This window comes from Uloborus diversus, chromosome 10, assembly GCF_026930045.1.
Source record: "Uloborus diversus isolate 005 chromosome 10, Udiv.v.3.1, whole genome shotgun sequence".
In the NCBI taxonomy this organism is placed as follows: Eukaryota; Metazoa; Arthropoda; class Arachnida; order Araneae; family Uloboridae; genus Uloborus; species Uloborus diversus.
The window spans coordinates 129,793,831-129,818,350 of NC_072740.1; the positions used below are offsets into that span (position 1 = coordinate 129,793,831).

A 24,520-nucleotide genomic window follows, 5' to 3' on the forward strand; every position below is an offset into this window, starting at 1 on the left:
TCCCGCTGTTTCACTATACCCCTCATTCCTCTATTTTTAGACTAATGCAGTTGCCATTTAAGTAATTATCGTTAGTTAGTGTACAGACATTATCCCAGGCATAGGGCAGTTTGGACCCTTTTGGGGAAATTTTTGGACTTTGACATACCTAATGCAAAGAAAAAGTATTTCATGTATATTTCAATATAATGTAAGTAACTACTGCAATTGCTATTTTTATCATCGGTAGTAAATTAAACTCTAATTACGTCACGATATTTCTCAGCTGAGTGCACATTTATTTAACACAGAATAATTAATATATGGATACTCACTTGCCAAATCGAGTAACTCCATAAAACAAAAAGTAGAGAATCATTATGAAGAAGATGGTGTTACGTATGCATAGGAGTAAATATGCCTTCGTGTATATTTTCTGCCATCACATGGTCAGAAATGTACTGAATCAAAAGTTTAGTACAGATTCACATGCCAAACATTGATAGAGCACTATTAAAGCAGAAATGAGGATTTTTTTTAAAATTGGAGTTAATCGATTAACTCCAACGATATTGATGCATCCATATAATGAAATAAGTTTTGAAAAGGTATTTTTTTTATGATGAGCGATATTTAAAGTTATAATTGTCGACTACGATTGGATACAAAATAAAAATCAATTGATCTATAAAGATATATTTTATGAAATGGTCTCCATTCTATCTCGCTTTGGGCAGTGTGAGTTCTTACCTCCTCTTGCAAGGAACTTCAACTCTTACTGATGATAGTGGGGAGTTGGCACCTAAGACTTGACAGACTTGACTGCCGTGAGAATGATAGAGATTTTCTTATAAGAAGATAAGAAATAGCAAGCTTGTTCAGTAAAATATACATTCACACGATTCACTATGCCCTTTCCATCTTTTCTGTCCATTATTCTAATTCTTTATTCAGGTTAAACTAATGCTGAATTTCAGTCTACAGACAGATCCTTTTAGAACTTTTTTTTTCTTTTTTCGGAGGGTAGTCTATTACCATGATTTTTGTTTCAACTTTTTGTAAAAAGAAAATTCATAAACATGCATCGCTAATTTAGCACTTCTATGATCTGGCAACCGGGCGCAAACCCCACCTGTCCTCTCTAGTTACGTCCAAGGTTACATATCGTCGGTCGTCGCCTCAGAGCAACAGTAAGATATCTTAGTGTTATTTCTGGGATTAGATATCTTACTCTTGCGCTGTTGCCGGCGACGATATAATGTATGGAATGCATGTTTATTTATTTATTTGCCTAGTTTTGTTTGCTCGATTTTCTAAAGTACATTTTTCATCGACACAGTTTTGAAGTTTATTTATTTATTTATTTATTTTTCAGGAAAAAGAAAAACTTCCATCTTCTGAAATTCCTGTGATGATGCTAAATGGTGCTACTTATAATAAGGATAATGTAAGAGGAAATTATCGAATATTCAAACCTTTATCATCTTCATCCAGTTCGAGTTCTGAATCTCAAGGAGATATCATACCATCGAGTTTTAACCAAACTGTTCTAAATATTGGAAGTATATCTGAAGAACACGATTTGTTTTCTACTGGGGGTCAGGTTAATACTTTAATAAATTCGTGTTCATCGGTAAAGAGTTCATCAGTGAATAGGAGCAGTCATATTAATCATATAACTCAAGCTTATCAAAATTTTCCCAGAAATCTCAGTTCGCGTTATCATTCTATGCAAAAGCACTCGACTTCTTCACCAGCAAACTCTGATAATGATTGCATCTGTCCATTGTATGAAAACATTTCAAACAGCAATGTAAACTTTGCTTCACCTGTTCGAAATAACTTAAAGTTGCAGTGTCAAAAAGTAAGCCAGTCACAGCCTAGTTCCCTTTATTGTTTAAAACAGCCAGATTGTTTTGCGCACTGCAACAGAGGAAATGAAGCAACAGGTATGGAAAAAAATATTTCAGACTACGAGAAGCCAATAGTTGGTGCCCTTCATTCAAATCGATTGCCCATATCACCCGAAGTTTTGCAACATTTATCTGCTCGAACCATAGCAGGGCTTTATGCATTCGGTTTATACCATGATATGTTACATGCCGATTTAAATGGTTACGAAACACCTTTCCCTCCCGGAATCAAATATCCATCTCATTTAATCGGTTCTTCTCAATTGCCAGATTCTATTTTTGAAGTTTATCGTCCATATGATTTTGCGCATAGAAGAGGTCCACCTTCTCTGTGTACTACTAATGATGTGTTTTTCGATCCAGCCTCTTCCTCATTTTTCTCTCTCCCTCCTACCTTCGTTGGAATGCGACCACTCCGGTAAGAAAGTCTTCAATGTTTGACAATTGTTTTAATATATAAGTGTTTCAAATCGATTAATTTTCAGTCATTTTAGTCGTAGCGGGCCATCAAATGAACTGCACCTTCGGCTGGAAGAATGTTACGAGCAATTTAGACACTTGGAGAAGGAGAGGAAAAAAGTAAGATTCTTAAATCTTAAAGTATTAATTTTTTTCACTTGATTGCGTATCCTAGCTGATGTAATATCGAAAAATTTCCAATTATTTCTTTGCATACCTAAATAATCTGTATGATCCTCAGTAAGCTTTTCTCGTTGCAAATACAGTCGATTCTCGAATTCTTGGCCTAATGTCGACCGAAAAAGGGGTCGAATTTGAGAATAACTTAGAAAATGCGCACCCACAGGTTTTTCACACACGGATTTTTCTCCATGCCAGAATGTGATCTAGTTTTTCGAATATGGGCGGGATATCCAGTTTTAGTTCTCGGGATTCTACTACATTGTAAAAAAAATTCTTCGGTACTCTTATTAATTATCGTTCCGTTAATTTTAAAAAGGCCGTGTAATATTTTGCTTAGTTTTTTTACTTTGTTTTGTTTTTAACACCAGTAGAAAAGATCGCAGGTTTGATTAAATGCCCTTTGATTTTTGTGTGCGGGGGTGGGGATGTAATACATGAATTTCATGCAAACACTGAATTCCTTATACTTTTAGAATACTAAACAAATATTTATGTATCATTCACTTTCGAAATTATTACTTAAAAGTACTAATACTTTTGCTCTTGATTACAAACCGTTTGGTCACAAACAACTTGCTCTTGAACTGTTCGATAGAATAAGTACTGAGAAGAAACAAAGTGTAGGATATGAATTAGGATGAAGCTGCTACTCCAGCATCCAGAACGGTCTTTTTACATCTTTTCGAGAGAATTATTTTTTTCTCTCTTTCTTTATCTAATATTAACTTTGTAACCGGTCATCTCTTGGAAAAGCTGTAGTTTTAGTCTTGATGCGATTTGTCAGGCATGCCTCCCCCTCCCAAGAGCAAGGGTGCACTCCCCCCAATACCTCGAGGACCCCCAAGAACGAGGGCCCTCCTCCAAAAAATGAAATATCTCCTGAAATCACATTCGCTCCTCAAAAATTTCGATGGCGCAGTCTGCCCCATGACTCTCTTCTGGTGGTCACTCCTACATTTATCAAAATTTGATTCAGTCTATCCTTGTTTCTTAGTGCATTTGCTTAAAATTACAGTCATGAAAGAGGATTTTTCTTGCAAAACTTTTGAGTCAGCAAAAGTTAATTTATTGGGCCGTTCCACAAAAAAGCAGACATTTTGTCCGGCACGTGACAACTATATCGTATTTCATTTTAACACGTGTTCCCCCCTCCTCAAAAAAAATGTTTTCCCGATCAAATCACGCAGATAAGTGTGAATGAATACTTCTGAAAAATAATTTTTTAGCAGAATTTTTCAAAATACTGCCTCTGAAATAAAGTATGGATTCGTCACCTGTAAGACAAGCTGCCTGATGTTGAGGAAGGGTCCACTATTTGTTTCTTTCTGAAAGTAACACTAAAAAATAAATAGTAAAAAAGCAAAGTGTGTATTTTTTTATGCGAGAAATTTGGAGAACATTTCGCAAAAATCGAGAAAGCTAAAACTTATGTTCAAAAGTATATCCCACACGTAACAGGTAAATTCCTTCTAAAAAATTAAAAATTATTTTTAAAAAATGTTGGAAAACTTTCTTTTGCTTTAATAAATCCCACACGTAAAGCAAGGGAAACCGGGGCACAGTGAGACGAAAATTATAAAATTCAAGAAACTTGGAAACTTTGCTTCTATAAAATGATAATAATAATAATAAGGTGGATTTGTAATGCAACTAAAGTATGCAGTCTTCTGAGACGTAAAAATGTTCATTATTATTTTAATTTTCTAAAATAATATAAAAGAAGGAAGCAAAAAATTCTGTCGCACTGTATCCCATGCTTGGTGTAAAGTGAGACAGCATACGGAGACCAGAGAGACAGCATATAAGGTTGAGTGAGGCATAATGTGTTCAATGTTTGAGACCAAAACTAAATCATAATGAACAAAAGATTCAAGTTTTTCTAAATAAAACTTTAATTTACACACTCGAAAAATAGATTGATTCCGCTTTGTACTATTTCTTTTCGTAGGAGCTGTTAACAACAATTTAATATTGCTAATCAGAACGGATGCAACATTTGGTGAAGATGGTCAAATATTCAAAATAGTTTTACTTTTGCGCACAAAAAAAAAAAAAAAAAAAAAAAAAAAAAAACCCATCATTATCATCTGTTTTTAGAATATTTCTAACATAAAAGTATTTTTGTTGGATTCCAAATTTCATGGTAACAATATCTTCTTCAAGTAGTTAACTATCTAGCTCTTCAAACCCAAAAGGTAAATTTTCATACATATCAAAATGGTCTGATAAATTATAAGATGTCCCATTTAGTTTCTTCTTCCTCATCAGTTGTGTCATATTAGCCTACATTTTTTTCTATATTTAAAAAAATTTCTTTAGTTTTTGTGTTTTCTTCTTCTAACATTGGTTTTACAAGAGTATTCGTCGCAATGATACTTCTACGCTCTTTCTTCATTGCTCAACCTTTTCTCTCTTCTACCTTTGAATATTCACAAAAACTCTAAGAACCTTGAAAAACTGTCCCCCCCCATTCTACCAGTCAGTATAATCTCTCAACTAGATACAGCTAGAAATTTTTGCTCCAGTGACTCGCCGTCGCGTCGGTTGGTGTCACGAACGCAGTCAGAAAGGGCGGTTTTTTCTGGTCGAAGACCGGACTGCTCCACGGATTGCTGTGAAATGAACAGCGAAAACTTCTGGTATAGTAAAGGAAATGTTCCATAAGTGCTGTAAAAGTGTGCTACAAAATGTTCCTAACGAAAGGACCTGCGTCAATTCTCAAAAAATGTTCTCAAACGCGTCCCCAAAAGTGTACAAATGTGTTCCGAACTTCTGAACCAAATAAGTGTTCTGAGAATTAGTTTGAAATATTTTCCAAAAAGTGTTCTAAAAAAGGGCCTAAGTGTCCGTGTTCAAAAATTCTGTGAGATTAAAACAATAAATGATCATCTCAGTTTGCATTCGAACTGAGCAACTTGTGCTAAGTAGTCTTCGTACAGCTTCTGTGTACCAGAAAGAGACCTTCAGTGACCATCTTGTTACCAACAGATGAAACTCTGAATATATTTCTTTCCCGCACCACTTTGCACGTTGTTTGATTTATTTTGCGTCTGCTAAGCTTATTTTAACTTCCCAATAGATTGAAATAACAGAGAGTTGTCTAACTTGATTTTCTTTGCTTTCTTAACAGACTGAAGCCGAACTAGCACGCCAAAATCCCGGGAAAAAAGTCTCCAGCACCAATACTATTCCCATTCCTCGCTTAACAGCGAATCCTTCTCGTGTTGATCGACTGATAGTTGATGAGCTTCGGGAACATGCTAAGGTAAGATGAGTTCAAAATTTTAGAAAAGAATACTGTTTGTTTCATCTTTTGTTCGAAATTATAGTTTATGTTTTTTTTTTTTTTTTTTGAATTCGAAACTTTTCAAGAATATTTTAGCACAATTTAAGAAGAGAATCAAACTTTTCCTTTGTAAAATCTGTCATAATAGGAAAGGATCATACAAACTGGAAAAAGGTCATAAGTATAATTATTCAGATCCAAACAGGAGTTCTAAGGCTCTGCATCGGCAATTTCTCGAAATTGAGGTCCTCAAAACGCATTTTTAGGTATATTTCGTCAGTTAAAAGAAAGATGTCATGGCTCTGAAAAAGCCATGAAGTCGGTGAAAGATGTCTTCACCGACTTCTTTTGTAAAACATGCAACTGTTTTTAAAAATAAATGACTCTACTAAACAAATTCAATAGTCAGAAAAACACACGAGAAAGCATAAAATCCCACAGATACGATTTTCAACCTTCCTAAATGTTAAGCTAAAATTTCTTAGTTCAATTAATGTTTGCATTACTTTCTGTTTATTTTCTAGTTTCCTATTTTAAATATTTAATACGTATTTCGTGTATTTTCTGGAATTTTTTTTTGAACAAGCCTATTTTTCCTGCCAGATGCATCCAGGGGCGGACTGGGTACCCCAAGAGGGCGCCAACCTGGACTCCTAAAGGGCGCAAAAGATCAAAAGAACACAGGTTCGAGGACGCAAAAGAAATAGAAAAACGAAGCCGCACAGGTTTAAGGGCGCAAGGACGCACAGAAGTGGGCCCGCGGGCCGATGAGTCGGCGGACTAATCCGCCCCTTGAAACACCGCTCGAATTTGACACCTCCTGAAGTGGGCAACAACCTCTCCCCCTCCCCCTAGATCCGGCACTGGTTGGATTATTTCTATCTGTATGAACAGGACGTGCTTGGAAACTACGGGCATCTTACCCCCCCCCCCCAAAAAAAATGCTTGTCATCTTTTGGACAAGATACCGGTCCACTTAGTACTGCGCAGCAAAGGTATGCGGGCTCCATTACGCGACTAATAGAAAGTCCACGCTTCAAACGCATTGAAACTAATCAGATTATTCCTCTACTACCAAAACAACGTCTAACATGACTAAGTAAAAAATGTGGGGATATGGTTTCGGGTATTTACCAGAGCACTCGGGAGGACAAAATCATTTAAAAACACCACTTAAATCAGTTATTAATCAAAAAATTATATTTGTGTACTCTCAATGTGCATGCGCTTTTGCACTAACTGACCAGCAAGCTTTTTTTGCGCATCATTGATTGTGAACCACGTTTCTCGGTGTTTTGCAGAATACGGCGTCTTACCACAATCTACCTGTGCCAATTTTTAAGTAATTTTGTTTGTGTGTTATAATCCTCAACAGGACATAGCCTGAATCCGAGCGTTTAGTTCTTGTGTTATGGATTTTTCAAACTGCAAAAACTTCATGCGATTTGTAACACTTTGACATTTTAAACCAAATACAATTTTTAAACTTTTGGACATGGAGATCTCAAATTTGTTTCAGTCTCCTTCGCTCATGAGTGAAGTTGTGTTGAGCACTTTTAGCTAGAATTACAGTATTGTGACAACGGATTGAGAAAAACTTTATTTTCTTACGTCTTAGAAGTGTGTTATTTAAGCGCAATCACTTTTGCATTAACGCTTTAGTACATGTTTCCGAGCTGATATCCATGACGCTAAGCCCTCATAATAAGCAAGAAACTAACACTGCCAACCACCTACCACCTAGTGGAGAAATTTGTTCTCTTGTGACTTACCAGCTGCTATGTTGATAATAACTGTCATTTGAACTCTAAGCTAGTTTGGAGTGTTTCTTCGTAAGCTTACGTGTGATAAAACAAAAAAATGACGTTTCTCAATTAATTGCCACAATTCTGTATATTAGCAGCATTTTCTTCACAATTTGTGCTTCATTAACGTTAATTTTCATTTCAATCATATTGCAATGCAAAGCATTTTAGATTGTTTTTTATTTAATGACAGCTTAGTTTGGTTTAATCAGGGATATTTTTCTTTCTAGGTTATTACTTTAGTAGCGAAAATGGAACAGTTGCGGAAGGTTGTCGTTCATCCAAACATTCACTTAACTATGGAAAAGTGGCTCGACGCAATACGAAATGTTCAGGCATGCAGACGAGATGAAATAATAAATGTGGCAAACCGTCAACGAAATTCAACAAACAGAACTCAGGAAGAGAAAGGTAAAGCACTAAATATGCTGATATAATGCATAAAGTGACATTTCAGTTTGAGATATTTTAAAATTACGTATTGTGAAAAGTTAAAGTATTTCCTTCTTCCTTGCTTTTAATCATTTGATCATGCTTAGGCATTTTCTCGGGATCACAGGTAACTGACTAGCATTCACAACTGTAAAAATCGTGCATTCTTTTTACCTCTTCGTCACCATGCCACGTGTGAGAGTATGCAATTCTGGGACAGTGATGACGCCTCTCTATCTCATCTTTATCGTTTATTCACATAATTCTAAATTAATTTATACAGCTATAATACTATCTCCACATTTGGATTTCATTTTGCCATTTTGGCTCGTACAAGTTTACAACTTTTATGAGTTTTCTTCATCTGGTTTATTCGTTTTCTTTAATGCCGAATTGTTGCTGTTGTTTTCGTGTACATGGACATAAAATTTTACCGAATGTCTGGATCACAGCTTCAGCCAGTATCGTCGCATCCAGACTGTAGAGGACTTCCTGTAGCAACTCGCTGAGCAGAGCCAATCCATTTCTCAGAAGATTACTGGTGATTGCTGGGCATTCCAAGATGTGGTTGGACGTTAGCTCAATATTAGTACAGTGTTTGCATTGGACATAAGATCATGATTTATCAAGGGGATCTTCCTACCCTTACAATGATTTGTTCTAAGTCTCGCAATTGTCGATGAGATAGCTCTGTAAAATCAAAGCTGTAATGAGAGGCTTTTTTGATGAATGCGAGAAAGTTCTGTGTCTAGCTACAGCATTTGCTTCAGCAAGTGTAATAGTTTTCTCTTTTGAATCAAGTTCCTGCCCTCTCTTTGGCTAGGGAGTCTGCACATTCATTTTCCTTGATGTTCACATGTGCAAGTATCCATTGTAGACCATGTGACTCTTCATAACTGTGTAACAGTTCAAGGTAGTCGATAGCCTCAGAAGTGATAACTGTTTCTCCTTTTCTGATGGCTTCTAGAGCGGTTCTGGAATCTGAGAAAATTACCAGTCCTTCAGTGGAGTTTAAACCCTGAAATTCACTTAAATAAAGAGAGAGCGCTTCCCGAATCGCCAGAATTTCACTGGTGAAATTAGAAGCGATCAGACCAGTATTAATTTTGTGCCTTGAGATTTTAAAATCTGGAAAAGGGATGTAAATCCCAGCACCTCCATTACTCAGAGATTTATCTGAGGAGCCATCTGTGTAGGCAAGTGCAACGTTTCCTCGAGAGGCCATCTCAATCGTCTCGAGTCCCTCTTCTCTGAGAATATCTGAGGCTTCTTTTTTAGAGCAAGTCTGTAACAGTTCTATAAAGAATCTAGTGTTGGCTGGTGGTCTCCTTGGAAATTGGGGCTCCTGAAGAAAATTTAAGGAGGAGTGTTTCAAATTCACTTTATCCCTGACGTCCCTATCGATCTGAAGGGTCGAGGAACGTTTAAGTCTGGTTGATATTTTCCAATCATTAAAAGTCCTAGTCGAAATATGGTCAGCATTGGAACAGCAGAGTTTGTTTTTAAACTTTATGACGGCAGTTTACGTCTACTATCTAAGGGAGGAAGGCCACATTCCTGTTCTGCCTAATTATTGTTGCTGGTACACGAGACTTAAAGCTGAATTGAATTATGTAAATGATTTTTCTTTTTTTTTCTTTTCTTCTTTTGTGGTTCAAAAAAATTTAAAAATATGGTAACTCACTGACACTAATACAACCTGCATAAAAAGTAATATTGTTTCAATAAGAGATTCTTCTGAAATTGTAAGAGTCTTGACAAAAGGTAAAACTTGGGTCACAAAACAACTAATAAACGTTCAGCATATAGCGTTTGAATTACAAAATATTGCTACAATATAAGAATTGCAGTAACTGCAAAAAAGTAGTAACTGACTGGCAGCCCAGTTTACAGAATACAATTTTTCTTGTGTCCTTTAATTTAATCTTCTTTTTCAAATAATATATTAATGAATATTATATTAAGAATAATATAAAACGAATATTTTTAACGCTAAACAAGCTTCCATAGTATAGTCCTTAAGAACATCGCAAAAAACATTGAAAACCCAGGTTTGACTCCCGACAGGGAATTTTTGTGCTCAAGTGATAGCTGTCTTTTGGTCGACAGCAAACATTTGTTATGTCTCTGTAACTGACTCTACTGTTGCATTAATTCCGTACTGAAATTTCGTCCTCATCTCGGCAAAAATATACTTTTCTGTTTAGAAATATGCTCATGCTCAGGGTCTTTCAGAAAGAGCTCCCTAACTTTGAAATGATGTTTCTACGAAACAGTGAAAGACAGAAAAGCGAAACAAGTGTTATATTGAACAAACATATCTGGACCTTTTCTGTTATTTACCGGTTTTCAGAAATAGTTTTAAAAATGAACATCATAGGGCGCCACAGTCACAAATGTTTTTCAAATATTGTATGCTTAGTAAACAGAAGTCATATTCCGTTGTAGGGGAGACCAATATAATTGATACACTTTTTACTCTTTGATTTTTCTAATTTTTGTTACTAATGTTACGTACCAAAATAAAATTTCATATTTTCCTATCAATAATAATTTCAAAACCTTTGTTGACATAGTTTTTGTTTTCGAAGGAAAAAATTGTGAACATTTTTTTTTTAAATGTATCAACTTAACCCGACGTAGGTCAAGGTGATATATAAATAAATCATCTGTTATTCTGACGTAATAAGCAGTGAGATGAAGTTTTTTTTTTTTTTTTTTTAAAAGGCTTTCATAAAATGTTTGAAGTTTTAATTCGAGTCAAATGATAAACATGAATTTGATTTACAGGTAATTCAAGCATAAGTTGGAGATATATTCTCCGAAATACACTCTTTAAATTATTTCAAGGGGAATTTCTATCCTTTGAGTTATTTCGATCATTTCTAAGCATTTCTGAATAAGAAAAAGAAAAAATAAATAATGTATGGTAGTTGCGTTATTACTCGTACCAACTTGATCCACGTGCGAAGAACTTGACCTTACGAATATTGACATTACGTTAACGCGAAAATGATGAAAAAACAGCTGCGAATATATGCAACTTTTCTTAGGTAAAATCAAGCCTCCTAGTCAAGAAATGCAGAAGTATCTTGCTAAATCCGATGTAATTACTCATGGGTGCCCACCCCCTAAGAGCAAGGGCGCACCCTCCTAAATATCGCGAAGATTCCCAAAAGCAAGACCCCCCCCCCCAAAAAAAAAGAGAAAAATACCAATTAAAACAACCCCCTCTAAAAATTTCAATGGCGCAGATTGCGCCATGACCCTCCTCCCCCCTAGGCGGGCACCCCTGAATTATTTAAACCTCCGATACGACAGCTGAAAGCAGGCCATGAAAATTTACTTTGGTGCAAAATAAATGTATTCTTTAATATAACTCTCGAACAAAAGAAGACAGACTCCCCCGCATAAGTAGGTCAAATCAGCCTGTTTGTTACTTCCACCTAAGATTCTCAGTTCTGAGCTATGCCCCCGAAAGTTAAACGGATTCAAACGGATACACATATGCCTCAAAAATACTGCAACAATTGACTTCGAGCATCGAGCATCCCTCTGCAATTGCACTATGTTGCTGCCTTAAATGGTGCCACATCCAAACTATTGTAATGAGATTTGACCTCTGTTGGTTAACAACATTTTCATACACTATTTGAAAGAGAGTTACTACTGCAGCGCCCTCTGATGTCCACTTTCGGAACTACTATTTCTAAAAACTGGTGTACACAAAACTCCAGACCCGCGTGGCTTATTTGGTCTTTCTGTCTGTCACTGTTTCGGAATTAGTATATCATTCCAAAGTTGGGAGGAAGTATCTTCTGTATTTTTTCTGATCATCATTAGAGTAATTGGAATAAAGTGTATTGATTTTTTAAAATTCTTGAACAGACGTTGTAGCATTGGCTGCAAGCATCATGGAACTCACTAAAGCTTCCCGGCAAGCCCGAACTTCGATGTGGTGTTCCCTAATCACTACCATTCTGTTAGATGTCGACCCGGATGTCGCTACTGCTCAGTCCACCCCTCCTAATATCGAAGACATCCTTGAAAATGGTAACGAGCTCGTCACAACAAATCCCTCGTCAAGCTCTAATGTAACAGACCAAGAAAAAGCTGTTGTTGATGAGCAGCATTCCAGCTGCGTAACAAACCCTGCCCCCGAAATCAAAGCCATTAGTAGTGTCAGTGCTGACGATCAGCCTTCTACAATGTTAGAAGGTGCGCCAAATTCACTTGTTGATAACGTAGAGCATCCTAATCTGTAGTATTTTTCGGAAGATGTTTAAGCTCTTATATAGGATCAAAATGTTTGTTGTTTTAGCTACTTGAAAACTTTAGAATTTTGATGTGATTTACACCTGCTTTGCAAATATTTTATATTAGAATAAGGTTTATTATGGTAAAACCTTTCATATTGCCTTTCCCGTTGACACGCCTCGTAAATGTTAAAGAAATTTTCAAACACATAGTACAACAGGGGTGAATTTTTCACATGTGAAAATAGTGGCAGCTATATGCAGCTAATAATTGTCATTCTTAAACAATAAGTTTATAAGAATTGCATTAAGATAGTATGATTGATTTTCTCATCACCGTAGCAACTTATAAAATGTTGTCTCTTATCGCATTCGTATTTAGATTTGAAGTATATTATGTAAATATATAGTATATATTTATTACTTTTTATTTTCCTCTTTGAAATCATGAGCGCATGAAAATGCATCTTTGTCTAACTTGCGTCCTTCAACTTTTTAAACGTTTGCATCAAAGCAAACAATATGTACCCCAGTTACAGCTTTGCATGAAACCTTTTGATACTCAATCCATCTTTGTTTTAAACTTGAAAAATGGGTCAATCGGAACATATGATTTTATTCTTCATAAAGACAAAATATGTGCATTTCAAAATGAATCAAAATTGAAGCGTTAATAATATAAGAGTGGTATGATTTTGTTGGGGAATCGTAATTATGTTCTCAAAGAGTTTCTTTAAGGAGATTCAAAGACATGAAATTGAAATGAGCTTTCTTAATTTTCACATGGCATTAATTGCGATTTCGTGTCGATATAAAAAAAAACAAATAATATAATATCTTTTACGTTTTATAATCATTGTCAAAGAGAATGTGATTTTTAATTGGTTCTTGCTTAAATTCGCTTTAACTTCCTCAAATTATATGTTAAAGCACAGAGAAGACTCTATGTTTGTGGGAAATATCTTTTTCTTAATCACATTATTTAATATTCCTTTTTAATGTATGAAAAATGTTTCCAACTGTCATACGTTCTAAACGTTGACATTGTGTGAGTTGCAGTACTTAGATATTGGATTCCAAAGCATAAAATCGTAGTTGTCTTTCTGTAGGAAGAAGTAATGGAGATTAATATATTTGGCTATCAACATTTTACAATTTTTTTAAAAGAACAAATTACTTTTTTTATTTTTATTTTTGTCATTGCTGTTCAAATGTTCAAAAGTTTCAGTTTCTGTTAACTTATTTTTTTTGTTCAAAAATGTGTTCCCTTTTTGTGAATTGCTTTCACCTTTCAATATTCCCAAACTTCAAGAAAGCAGTTTAAAGAGTAAAAAGTGCTCAGAAATTTTGAAATAGTGATAAAAAATACTGCATTTTCACTTGGACGGGCTAGAATGATAGTGACGTAAGTCAAAAAGTTGGTTCCTTTATATTTCCTCTATTAAGGGTGCCAACCGCTCAAAATTAGGCAAAAATATATTGGTCATTGGAAGTGCAAAAAAATAATGCACTGATCTGAAATACTTTGAGGTAAGAATGATGGTAGTGTAAATGCATCTCCAATACTGCGGATTGGTCCAACAGCCAAAATTTTCTGCTAGGGAGAACATTGTTTAATTCAAAACAGTCCTTGCATGTTCAGTAAACTGCTGGAAAATACAGAATAACAGTAATGTAATCATTTCAAAACAAGTCACGAATGACTTCTGAGAAAAGTCGGTGCATAATAAACAAAAGTAGGGGAATGAGGTGCAAAATGAAATGGTGAAATATTTACTCTGTTTTTAGCGCCACCTATCTTGCAATATTTTAACTATATAGTAAGACATTTAGTCTATTCCAGTGAGAAAGAAGTTATCTCTGAACATCAAAACATATGATAGTACAAGCAATTTTCAAAAATTAATACTCATATTTTGTAATATTTTGATGAAAGTCAAATTATTTTTGTTAAAGATTTTAGATAATAATTGAGGGGTACTAATAATCACATACACAGGTGCAGCTTTATTTATTTCATATTAAGCTTATTTTTGTTCAAAGTGTTTTGTACAATTAGTCCAAGCAAAGTGGCAAAGTGAATACTTCTTTTTGTGTGCTTATTCAAGCATTTATCAAAACACTTGTGTATTCATTTATTAATTTGTTCATTCACATTGCTTTCATTCACTTACTTTTTTGTTCATTCATCATTTCATTAACTCATTTATTTACCTCATGTATGAATTAATTCACTTATTTATTTTATTCATTTATTTTTTTGATTATCCACTTATTTATTCATTTATTTACTCATTCATTTGATCAAAAATATTTTTAAAATTCAAATAACAAATAGATTAGAAAATCTTTTATTTTTCACTTTGCCCGATAAAAAAAAAGTGGACATTTTCTTTTCTTTTCTTTCTTTTTTTTTGGAGTACAAAGTTACTGCCAAGAATGAAAAATAATACATCAATGCAAATTTTATTACAAAATATTGTTATTTTTTATGTACTGTAATTTTCAAAACAAATTTCCAATTTGTTCAGTTTTAAATAAGTAATTTATATTCACCATTTATCTTCACTCCACATTCCCCTACTTGTGTTTAACTCCAAACCCTTGTCTTGAAGTCAAATCTCAAACAGTTTTGACTTTTTGCAGATGTTTTTACAAAACCTTCAATGACTCAAAAATGAATTGGGGCGACTTACACCACTCTCATTCTAAACACGTCACTTGATGAACCCATGTTGCCGCCTGTGATTTCTGTTCCATCATTTGTTCTTGAAGAGGAAGTATTTCCCACCTTCAGAAGACAATTTAAATTTTTCATTATAGTATGAAATGCATTGATACGTTGAAATTCAACTCCTTAAAGCAAATTGATACTAACTATTCAATTTCCCAACAAGTTCTGCTACTTTTATACTGTTAAATACAGCTTTTTCGAATCTTTCAAAAGAGCGTATTGTGTGTAAGTACGCGTTTTATCACATAAATATTTATTATATATAGAGTATGTGTACGGTTAAGCAGTGAAACAAAAATGAAAATCATGCTAATAAATAGCTATAAATGCGATCAATATCGTTGCATACAAGCTATAGTAAAAAACAAACGAACGCTGTTTATAAACATGTATCACTAGTACGCTGCTCTGAAACCAGTTACTAATTTTCAGTATGTAAGCCTATTTAAAATAAAATGATTATTTTTTTAAAATTAATGTAAAAAGAAATGCGAAAACATTTTGTTGGGTATAAAATGACGAGGAGTTATTTTCTTAGTATGTTATAAGCATTGTCGAAATTTTGGATTTTATAGAATCGTGGAAGTATTTTGTTTCCATATCACTCAAAAGTGAAGATTTTTTTTAGTCCTTCGGGATGTGAAATATTCATTTATATACGTCATCTTAATAAGTATCATCGAAATTGGGGATTTTATAAAGTTGTGGAAGTATTTTGTTTCCATATCACTCAAAAGTGAAGATTTTTTTTAGTCCTTCGGGATGTGAAATATTCATTTATATACGTCATCTTAATAAGTATCATCGAAATTGGGGATTTTATAAAGTTGTGGAAGTATTTTGTTTCCATATCACTCAAAAGTGAAGATTTTTTTTAGCCCTTCGGGATGTGAAATATTCATTTATATACGTCATCTTAATAAGTATCATCGAAATTGGGGATTTTATAAAGTTGTGGAAGTATTTTGTTTCCATATCACTCAAAAGTGAAGATTTTTTTTAGTCCTTCGGGATGTGAAATATTCATTTATATACGTCATCTTAATAAGTATCATCGAAATTGGGGATTTTATAAAGTTGTGGAAATACTTGTTCTCAATGTCATGTCGTAAGTGAAGAACATTTTTAGTTCTTTGTTTTATAAAATGTTTATTTAGATATGTTATCAAGCCTCAACTGCTAAAATAAATTATTTTACTCAAGCTCTCCGAATTGTCACCATTGCACTTTTTTTCTTACTACTTGTGTTTCAAACTAAGAACGCACGTTAAAAACGCTGTCCTATTTTATTACACCTTGTAAAAGGACTTTTGGGAATGAAAATCGGGAAATGACACCCTAGCGTTTAAACGCTTCTTAAACGTTTAAGAATGGTTGTAATTGTAACAGCTTTGACATCCGTTTTACAACCTTAATGAAACTAAGAGTGCTACCTGGGACAGCTGTCTTGAGAAATTGTGGGTTTGCCTTCTGATAAATCATGTTTATGGAAATGAGATTGGCATAATAAAAAATTTTCAGGATTTTCATTGGTTCAATAACATTCGTTCTACCAAGCATGTTCAAACTCCTGATAAGACATTATTTTCATACTTAGAAACCCCCATTTTCGAAAATACTTATATTTTTTGAATCCGATGATTATTCAATTTTTCAGGAAATTAAAAAAACATAATTTGCCTAACTATGTATCTTTCACAATTATCCGAAAATCATAAAATTTCCGGGTCAAAATTCATGCGACTGTGTATGTCCATTCAAAACCTCTTAAGGGTACCCTAAAATGTTGAGCATCAAATTAAAAACTGCACGCTTCAGCAAATGCATATATGGTTTTGAAAGTCTTTAAGAGCATAGATGCATATGAGTACAGATGTGTGATTTTGTGTATGAATATTTAGTGTATGTTTGTGATATGTATATCAGTATGCGGTGTGAGAGGGACTATATAACATAATGAAGAATATATGTGTGTACAAGCTTACGAGTGCTCGTAAGTATGCACGTACTTGTATGTAACTTATATATTTGCATGTGCATATATATGTATGTGTACTTCTATTTACACATAACAATCATATATTCTTGTCCTAAAACTAAAGTGTATATATGCCCTGTTTGATTGTTAGTGAGACTGTTGTCCTTTCCTTCGGTACGTGAATTAGCACTCATACTGGAGATTTCCATTTCATGGTATATGGTAGTTTAGGGACATCTCAACACCTTAAGGAGAAATTTCGAATAAAAAATTGACTATTTCAGCACTTACATGGAGGAATATCGCAGACCATGTCAGCTCTACTACTACTAATTAACTGATGAAGATTTTTTATTTATTTATCTGTTTTTGACGCAAATTGTTACTTATTTAGTAGTTATCACATGACGAACATTTGATATGACTTGAAAACATCATAAACCACATTAGTAACATTTTAGTGACATCCGCTTTTTTCTTTCACTGCGTTAGATCTCAACAGGTTTCTTTCGGGGCTCATTTGTAAAAACTTTACCAGTGTAGAAACGAATAGAAAGGTGTAAATAAATGATCTTACTCGCTTGTCACTTGGAAATCGTCAAAACCCAAAACATTTATTACCTTCATCAATGTCAATCTTAACAATCAAGCTTTGTAAGCTATGAATAACTTACCTGATAGACTTTTAACATTTATTCCATTTCTCTACCTCTGAATTTGCAAGAGCTTTGATTTACTACAAAGGACAACTCTTTTAGGTTACTTTAATACTCCGTACCATAACCATACGGTTCTAAGTGGCTTTCGTAAATATGTCGAGATCTCTGAAGTGTCGAGATGTCCAGGAATTACCCTAGTACAATAAATTTTAATAAATATTTTTCCCGAAAGATGCCTCTACTTTTTGAAACGAACTATTCATTATTTGTGATTCAAACTCTAGTTTTATGTAGGATTTCAAAAAAATACATTCCTTTTTACATATTTTTATTGAAAATGCATATATACGCACAGTCATTTTTAATTCGAAATACTATTTGGTTAATAGCTCGCAAACTTGTGTAGAAATTACAACTCTTTAACTATTAAGAGCTATAAGGAATGGTATTTGTATTATTGGGATATTCCCTTTGGTAGTAATATTTCAATAGAAATAATAAGTAGCTTTGAATATTGTTTATAAAATATCCTTTCAGTGCATCACTATACCATAATGAAACTGAATGCAAAATCTTTTTCATCACTGCGAAGTGATTTATGATTGGTCGTATATGTTTGGTGTTATTTGCTTTAGAATTCTGATATTGACTTCAAATTATTGCTGAATTTTCGTGTCAGATATTTCTTTTTCTTGATTTTAATAGCCTATTTTGGTTTATTTTTTTCTTTAAAGAATAGCAACACTAATGTTCTATGTAGTATTTTTCAAAACGTGATTGCTACTTACATTGTTGTTTTTTGTTTTTATGCCAGATATTCACAATTCTTTATACGATTTAAGTCTCTTCTTAAGTCTCGGCATAGTATTTATTTCTATGTAACTTCCTTCCTTTTTATGTCAGACACGGTTGTTTAAATTGAGTTGTAGCTTAAGATGTTTAAATGAATTGAATTTGACTTTTCCATTTCACTCTAATCACTTTTTGGTTTAGATTCAAAGATTCGGTTCTTCGGTTAATCGCCTTTTCGGTTTCACTATTACAAATTTTAGACACGAATTCATTAAATGACATTGTTCTGAAATGTAGTTGTTGGATGTCGTAATAAGCCCATAGTCAGCCTTTAATTGTACCTATGCACAAAATAAGGTTAAACAGTAAAGTATACACATCAGTTATACAATACAAAATATCAATTACAAAGTATTTCGTATAAGGTTCTACTGGCATATCATAAACAAAAGAAAAAAAAATTACAATTTTTTGCAAACGGATTTTTAAGTTACATGCTTACAATTTCGCCTGGAGCCAGTCTGGTTAACGATTTCAGCCAGTTTTACTTGATTTCAAATGTGTTATATACCCATTGTTGTTACCATACCACTGCTGGAAAAACTCTTGACGTTGAAAGGAAAAAAAAACATTACAACTTCCTTTCTAAATGCAATAATTGGTATTTTGAATGCTGAAAAAGTAAAGCTATGCATTACAATTTTAATGCACACACTATTTATACCATGTTATTTGCACGGATGTCTAAAACATGGCAATGACTCAGAAAGTGCTTAAAGTATACGTATGTTCTCCATGCATATTTTTGCTTTCATGCTTCAGAATCCTGGACCGTCGTCATTAATACATAGATGTCAGATCAATTGACTTTGAAGATGAATTTAAATGCTTCTTTTTGTAGCTTTCATGCAATTATTTTCTTCTCGCAGAAATTTTCCAACAAGTACAACCCGTAAGAACTTCTGCTTAAGTGAGAGGTTTTAAGAAAGCATGTTCTGCGTTGCTTTCAAATAATTTGAAGAAGAATGAGAAAGAAGTACTGCAAGTACTTCTAGCTGACTGACGCGTTATGGATATGTTTGCTTGAATGGTGAATTAAGCATTTCAACCACTTTGAGTGTTATTTAGAAAATGCAGTTAGGCTCTGGTAAGTTGACAGCTACCTTGAAAATATTTATTTCCTTTTGAGTCGAAATTGAACGAACTGCCTTTTATTGACAAACAACCGAGTCATTTCTGGTACTTTAAAACATCGGCAAGAAAATTGCTTGGGAAAAGAAGAAGATCATATAACAGGTAGAATTTTGGATCTATTCCTTATCAGATGCAAAGTGGGATAGTTCAGAGGTATTGGTGGACTGTAGAAGTTAATGTAAAAGGCTGCTAGCTCAAATCTCTAATCACGGTACTAAGCCAGGTCATTGCTTTTCCTTCATAAATGCGCTCTTTGGGGAATGCAATGAAAGGAGATGCGTTATTTCGGCTAATTTGAGTTCATTCAACTTCGCAGTGGTATTAAGATGGTAACCCAGCTCAACTCAACGCCGAAAATACTTTCTCTTTTGAGTGAACTTCCTCAAAATTCGTAAAAACCCTCAAATTCATCCTCATAGTTACCAGAGCCGAACTATATGCGTATTATAATTTTATTTAGTTCTGTTGTGTGAGTATCAAAGTGAGTGCTGTTTAAAAGAGTGCATCTCGAAAACTTGTGTTATATCTTGCTTGTATGTGCAGATAAGACAATAGATTTTTCCCCCAGTACGGGGACTTCTTGCAATAACGAGTGTGATAGATGAAAATTGGCCTTAATTCCTTTCAATTACATGGTGATATTCTTTTCTTTCAAACTAGCAGCAAATGAATAATAGCTCTTGCTTTAGTGAATCTTTGCAAGTTCTCAAGTGCCTAAAAACACTCAATTCTTTGAATGAATAACAAGCGTAGTATAGCAAAAATAAACTTTATCAGGTTGTTTGAGTTATTATGCGTTCAAGCAAGAATGAATTTTTAATCTTACTTCTTTATTCATTTCTTTGAAGATATTAAAGAGGAAGCATTGATGTCATTGTTCATTTTGCAGAAAAACAATGCTTCACCCAACCCGTTTTATTTCTTCCTTTAAAAAAAGATGTAAAAAAGTGTAAAAATGAATTTTTATTTCGCTGAGCTACAAAATCCTTTTCTCGGTTGCGTGCCTTTTTTTTTTTTTTTTTTTGAGGCAATTTGCAATAAAATTGGAATATTTCTCTGCTTTTCAGAATCATAATATAGTTGTAGTGCTTCCACGTCATACGTAACTTTGAGTAATTAATTTACACATGAGTAATAGTTCTCAAACATCGAAGTAGATTTCTTAATAGTAATCGCAATAAATAAATAGGTAAAAAGTAACTGGTTTCTTCTTGACTTTATTAAAACCATGGTCAACGCCACTAAGGTATTATTTTAATTTTTTCCCTTTCAGTATGAAAGTATTTTGGATCACAAAAAGGAATTTTAACTATTTCAATAGTGAAATTTTCAGTATGTCCAGTAAATGAGTGAACCATGTTGTTCTTATTAACGTTCAAAATAGGTCACTCATTTAAAACATTTGGAACTTAACACAGCTCCTAAACTTCTTCGCCTAAATCTTAACCCTTTGCCCACATAAAACATTCTTTCCATTTCTTGCTACTTACGTTAAAGATATTTTTAAAATACAATGCGTTCCAAGATTTTTTTTTTATCTCCCCCTTAATTTTATGAATGCTGTATGCCACAATTTTTGTTGACAAGTTTTGCTTATCCTGATTGAAATTTTCCAGTCATACAGGAACAACTTTAATTAGGGTTATGGTTGGGACTTGTTATGGGCACCCGACTAGTAATGGGCAGGTTTGTTTTGTATTCTCAATTGTAAGTTTGTAATCGATTTTCCAGAAACTCCATCAGTGGATTATCAAAATAGCATTTTTCAAGAACACCCCGACCACATTTTTCCCTAACAGAAGTTTTATCTATGTTTGTAAAAAAATGCTCAAAAAGGAAAAAGTGCAATTTTCTTTGCATTTAAATTTTTGAAAGTTTCTTTTCCTTAAGGGCCTGACATTGTTGTTTCTTATCAGACCGTAGTTTTATTGTTACTCCATGTACTCAATCTTTAGCTTTTATTCTACCATATTGAGAATTTTTTCTCCATTAAGTAATTTACTTAAGATCTTTTCAAGCTGATGTTCCCATAACTAGTCAAATTAAACTAAGTATTTCAGTTATGAGATATATGACCATAATTGATTTTTTTTTTGGATACTTTTACTCAAAATTTTTATTTAGAATTGATGATAAAGCATAAGCTAAATTTGGCAGACGATAAATAAAAAATGAAGCTGGAGAACAGTTCTATTTCATTTATATATTCTTTTATTTTTGTCGTTGTTCAGATGAACCTTTTAAAGTGATTTGTTAGTTATAATTTTTTTTAATTTTAACGCTGTTCGCATTGGTAAGTTCAAACTTGACTTATTGTAAGAAAAATAAGTGTTACAATATTGTTGAATTTTTTTTTTTTTTTTTTTTTGTGTGTGTTTTTCCGGAAAATAATTGAATTCAGCTAGCATGACCATTGTTAGTTTTTAGTATGCCCATAACTAAGCGAGTGTGACCATAACTGATCAAACCAGCGAATTCCAATTTATGTCAAAAAATATATGAGTTATTGTTGAAAATCAATGGAAATTTCACTGCTGTAAAAGTGCAATTTCTAATTAGAAATGCAAGTTCACCAACAATCCAAATTAATTTTAAAAAACCCCTTAACCATGCCCAAAACTTGTCATTTACCCTACTGAGGGAGAAAAATCGCCAACTTTAATAATGTGCGTCTGACCGCCCTTGAAAAATTAAAAAAAAAAAAGTTTTTTTTTTTTTGTCTACGTAGCTATGTGGTTGATGATGTTATCGTAATTATTTATTCTTTTTTAATAATAATTATTGTTATTAAAATTTATTAATTTTATTATTTATTTCATTATTGATTTTATAAAAATTAAATATGAATATTAATTATAATTTATTATTATTAATTACTCGTTACTTATATGGATGATTAACGTTATTTATTATTATTTGAGCTCCATAATCATTATTATTCAATAGCCATTGAATTCTATTATCAGAAAACCCTCAAATGATGGAACCGTCTGAGTCAAGGGAGTCCAAAAATTTTACTAACGAATTCTAACCCATGTTATGCTTAGTATACTATAAACCTGATCGGACATTTTCTCTCTTTTCCCAAAAAAGTGACATACTTCGAACGTTAAGCAAGTTTTTTTCCATCTTTTCAGAAATTATTAAAGCTCTCCTCGTAAATAAACATTTATGTGTCAACTCCTAAGTAAAAATGCATTAAAAATGGCGCCAGTACGTTAAAAAAAACTAGGTTTTTTTTTTTTTTGTTTTTAAAGTTTTAGTTTTTTATTAATGTTTTGAAACTTAATTTAAAAATAAAAATCTGGTTTTGACAAGCCATCTCACGTCATAGTTTTAAAGCGCTAGTGAAGCCTTTTAAGGTATATAATGGGTGAACATTTTAGTTAAACGATTGCGGTCAATATAAAAATATCTGATATTTTTTGCACCTTCTTTTGGCTATCGAAACTACCCACAAATAAAGTAATTAAAAATACTAGATTCAATAATTCCGGGCAAGCTTTCTGTATTTGATTCAAAAGAAGTGCTTTTCAATAAATATTAATTACAGTGCTGTAACTATCGCGCATTTCGTTCTTAATGCTTGACTTTAAGAAAGAATATACTTTAAAGACCAACTTTATCTAAGTCCGGCATGTTTCCACGTTCACCATTTTGACCTCCTAAAATAGAAAGACGTATCTCCAGGAGCTAATATTTAACTTGAAGTATCTTTATAGTTATTAAGAGGGAACCTTTTTAAAAATTTCTTTTTGATTATTGTAGATATTCATATAATTCTTACTTCTTACTTAACTAATTACAAAATGTTTATAACTGTATTCTAGGTCTATCCACTTCCAAGCTCGTTGTATTTTGGAATTATAGATTTAAAAATGTCAAATTTTTTATGCTTATTTCTATAGTTGCATATTTTTTCAACAAAATTTCCTAAAAATAAATTTAAAAAAAATCTATTTTAAAAATTAGTAATTTACCTGTAAGGTTGGCTTTCTGTATGGTGGAAACCAGTAGACTCTGGAGACAATTCACACCAGAAGTACAGTCAACTCGCCTTGATGACGACTCGAATACCCCTTCATTCCCAAGTTTTCGTTGGGTCTCGAACTCTTGAGAAGGCTGTGGAATCTTCCCATAACCCAAACTTCCAATCATTCGAAGGTTTAGCCGGTCTTTCGGAACTTCGAGTTATTGTGAGTTGACTGTATAACTATAAAGCTTAGAATACCTAGCTTTTTTCTAGATTTAGAAATTTTATTTTACGTCGTTTGCATTTACATAAATGATTACGAAAACATTAATCAAAATTTGAGCATGTTTGATTCATTCGAAAACGCGGTACGCCACAGAGTTCAATATCACAACTTGGACTAAAATCTTATATTTCGCTGAAAACTGCATAGGTATATATGTATTTAGAATCGGCGCATCCAGGCCAAATAACTTTCCTACTCTCCCCCCTTTTCCTCTTCTGGTCGTAATGGCTACTTTTTCCTTATGTTGTTTCTGCAACATATAAAATGGTTGGTTGCTCCCTTTTAGTCTTTGAGTTACTATAATAATATTAATATTTAAATCAAATTTAGTTTAGATTTACTGGCAAAAATATATTTTGAAATTTAAAAGAAAAAAATATTAAAAGATATTAATTATTTCGTCTGAGTACTTTTAAAGATGTTTGGAAGAAATAATAAAGTTTTAAATTAGGTTGAGATATATTTTGTAATGATTAGGGGAAACATTCGTTATCTTTAAGTTCTCAAAAAAAAAAAAAAATAAATAAATAAATAAATAAATAAATAAATAAATAAAACGATTTAGAGCAGGTAAATTTTGAAATTTCTTGT

General features: G+C 33.2%; 1 protein-coding gene across 1 annotated transcript in view; it reads left to right on the forward strand.

The window, feature by feature from the left end:
• The window catches only part of LOC129231180 (uncharacterized), a 201,806-nt gene extending 189,484 nt beyond the window's left edge, over nucleotides 1–12,322 (forward strand). The window contains exons 5-9 of the mRNA XM_054865427.1: nucleotides 1,355–2,310; nucleotides 2,387–2,471; nucleotides 5,665–5,799; nucleotides 7,856–8,036; nucleotides 11,946–12,322. Of these exons, the coding sequence (XP_054721402.1) occupies nucleotides 1,355–2,310; nucleotides 2,387–2,471; nucleotides 5,665–5,799; nucleotides 7,856–8,036; nucleotides 11,946–12,322 (1,734 nt within the window). The remainder of the gene's footprint in view (nucleotides 1–1,354; nucleotides 2,311–2,386; nucleotides 2,472–5,664; nucleotides 5,800–7,855; nucleotides 8,037–11,945) is intronic.
• Nucleotides 12,323–24,520: the final 12,198 nt, after the last annotated feature.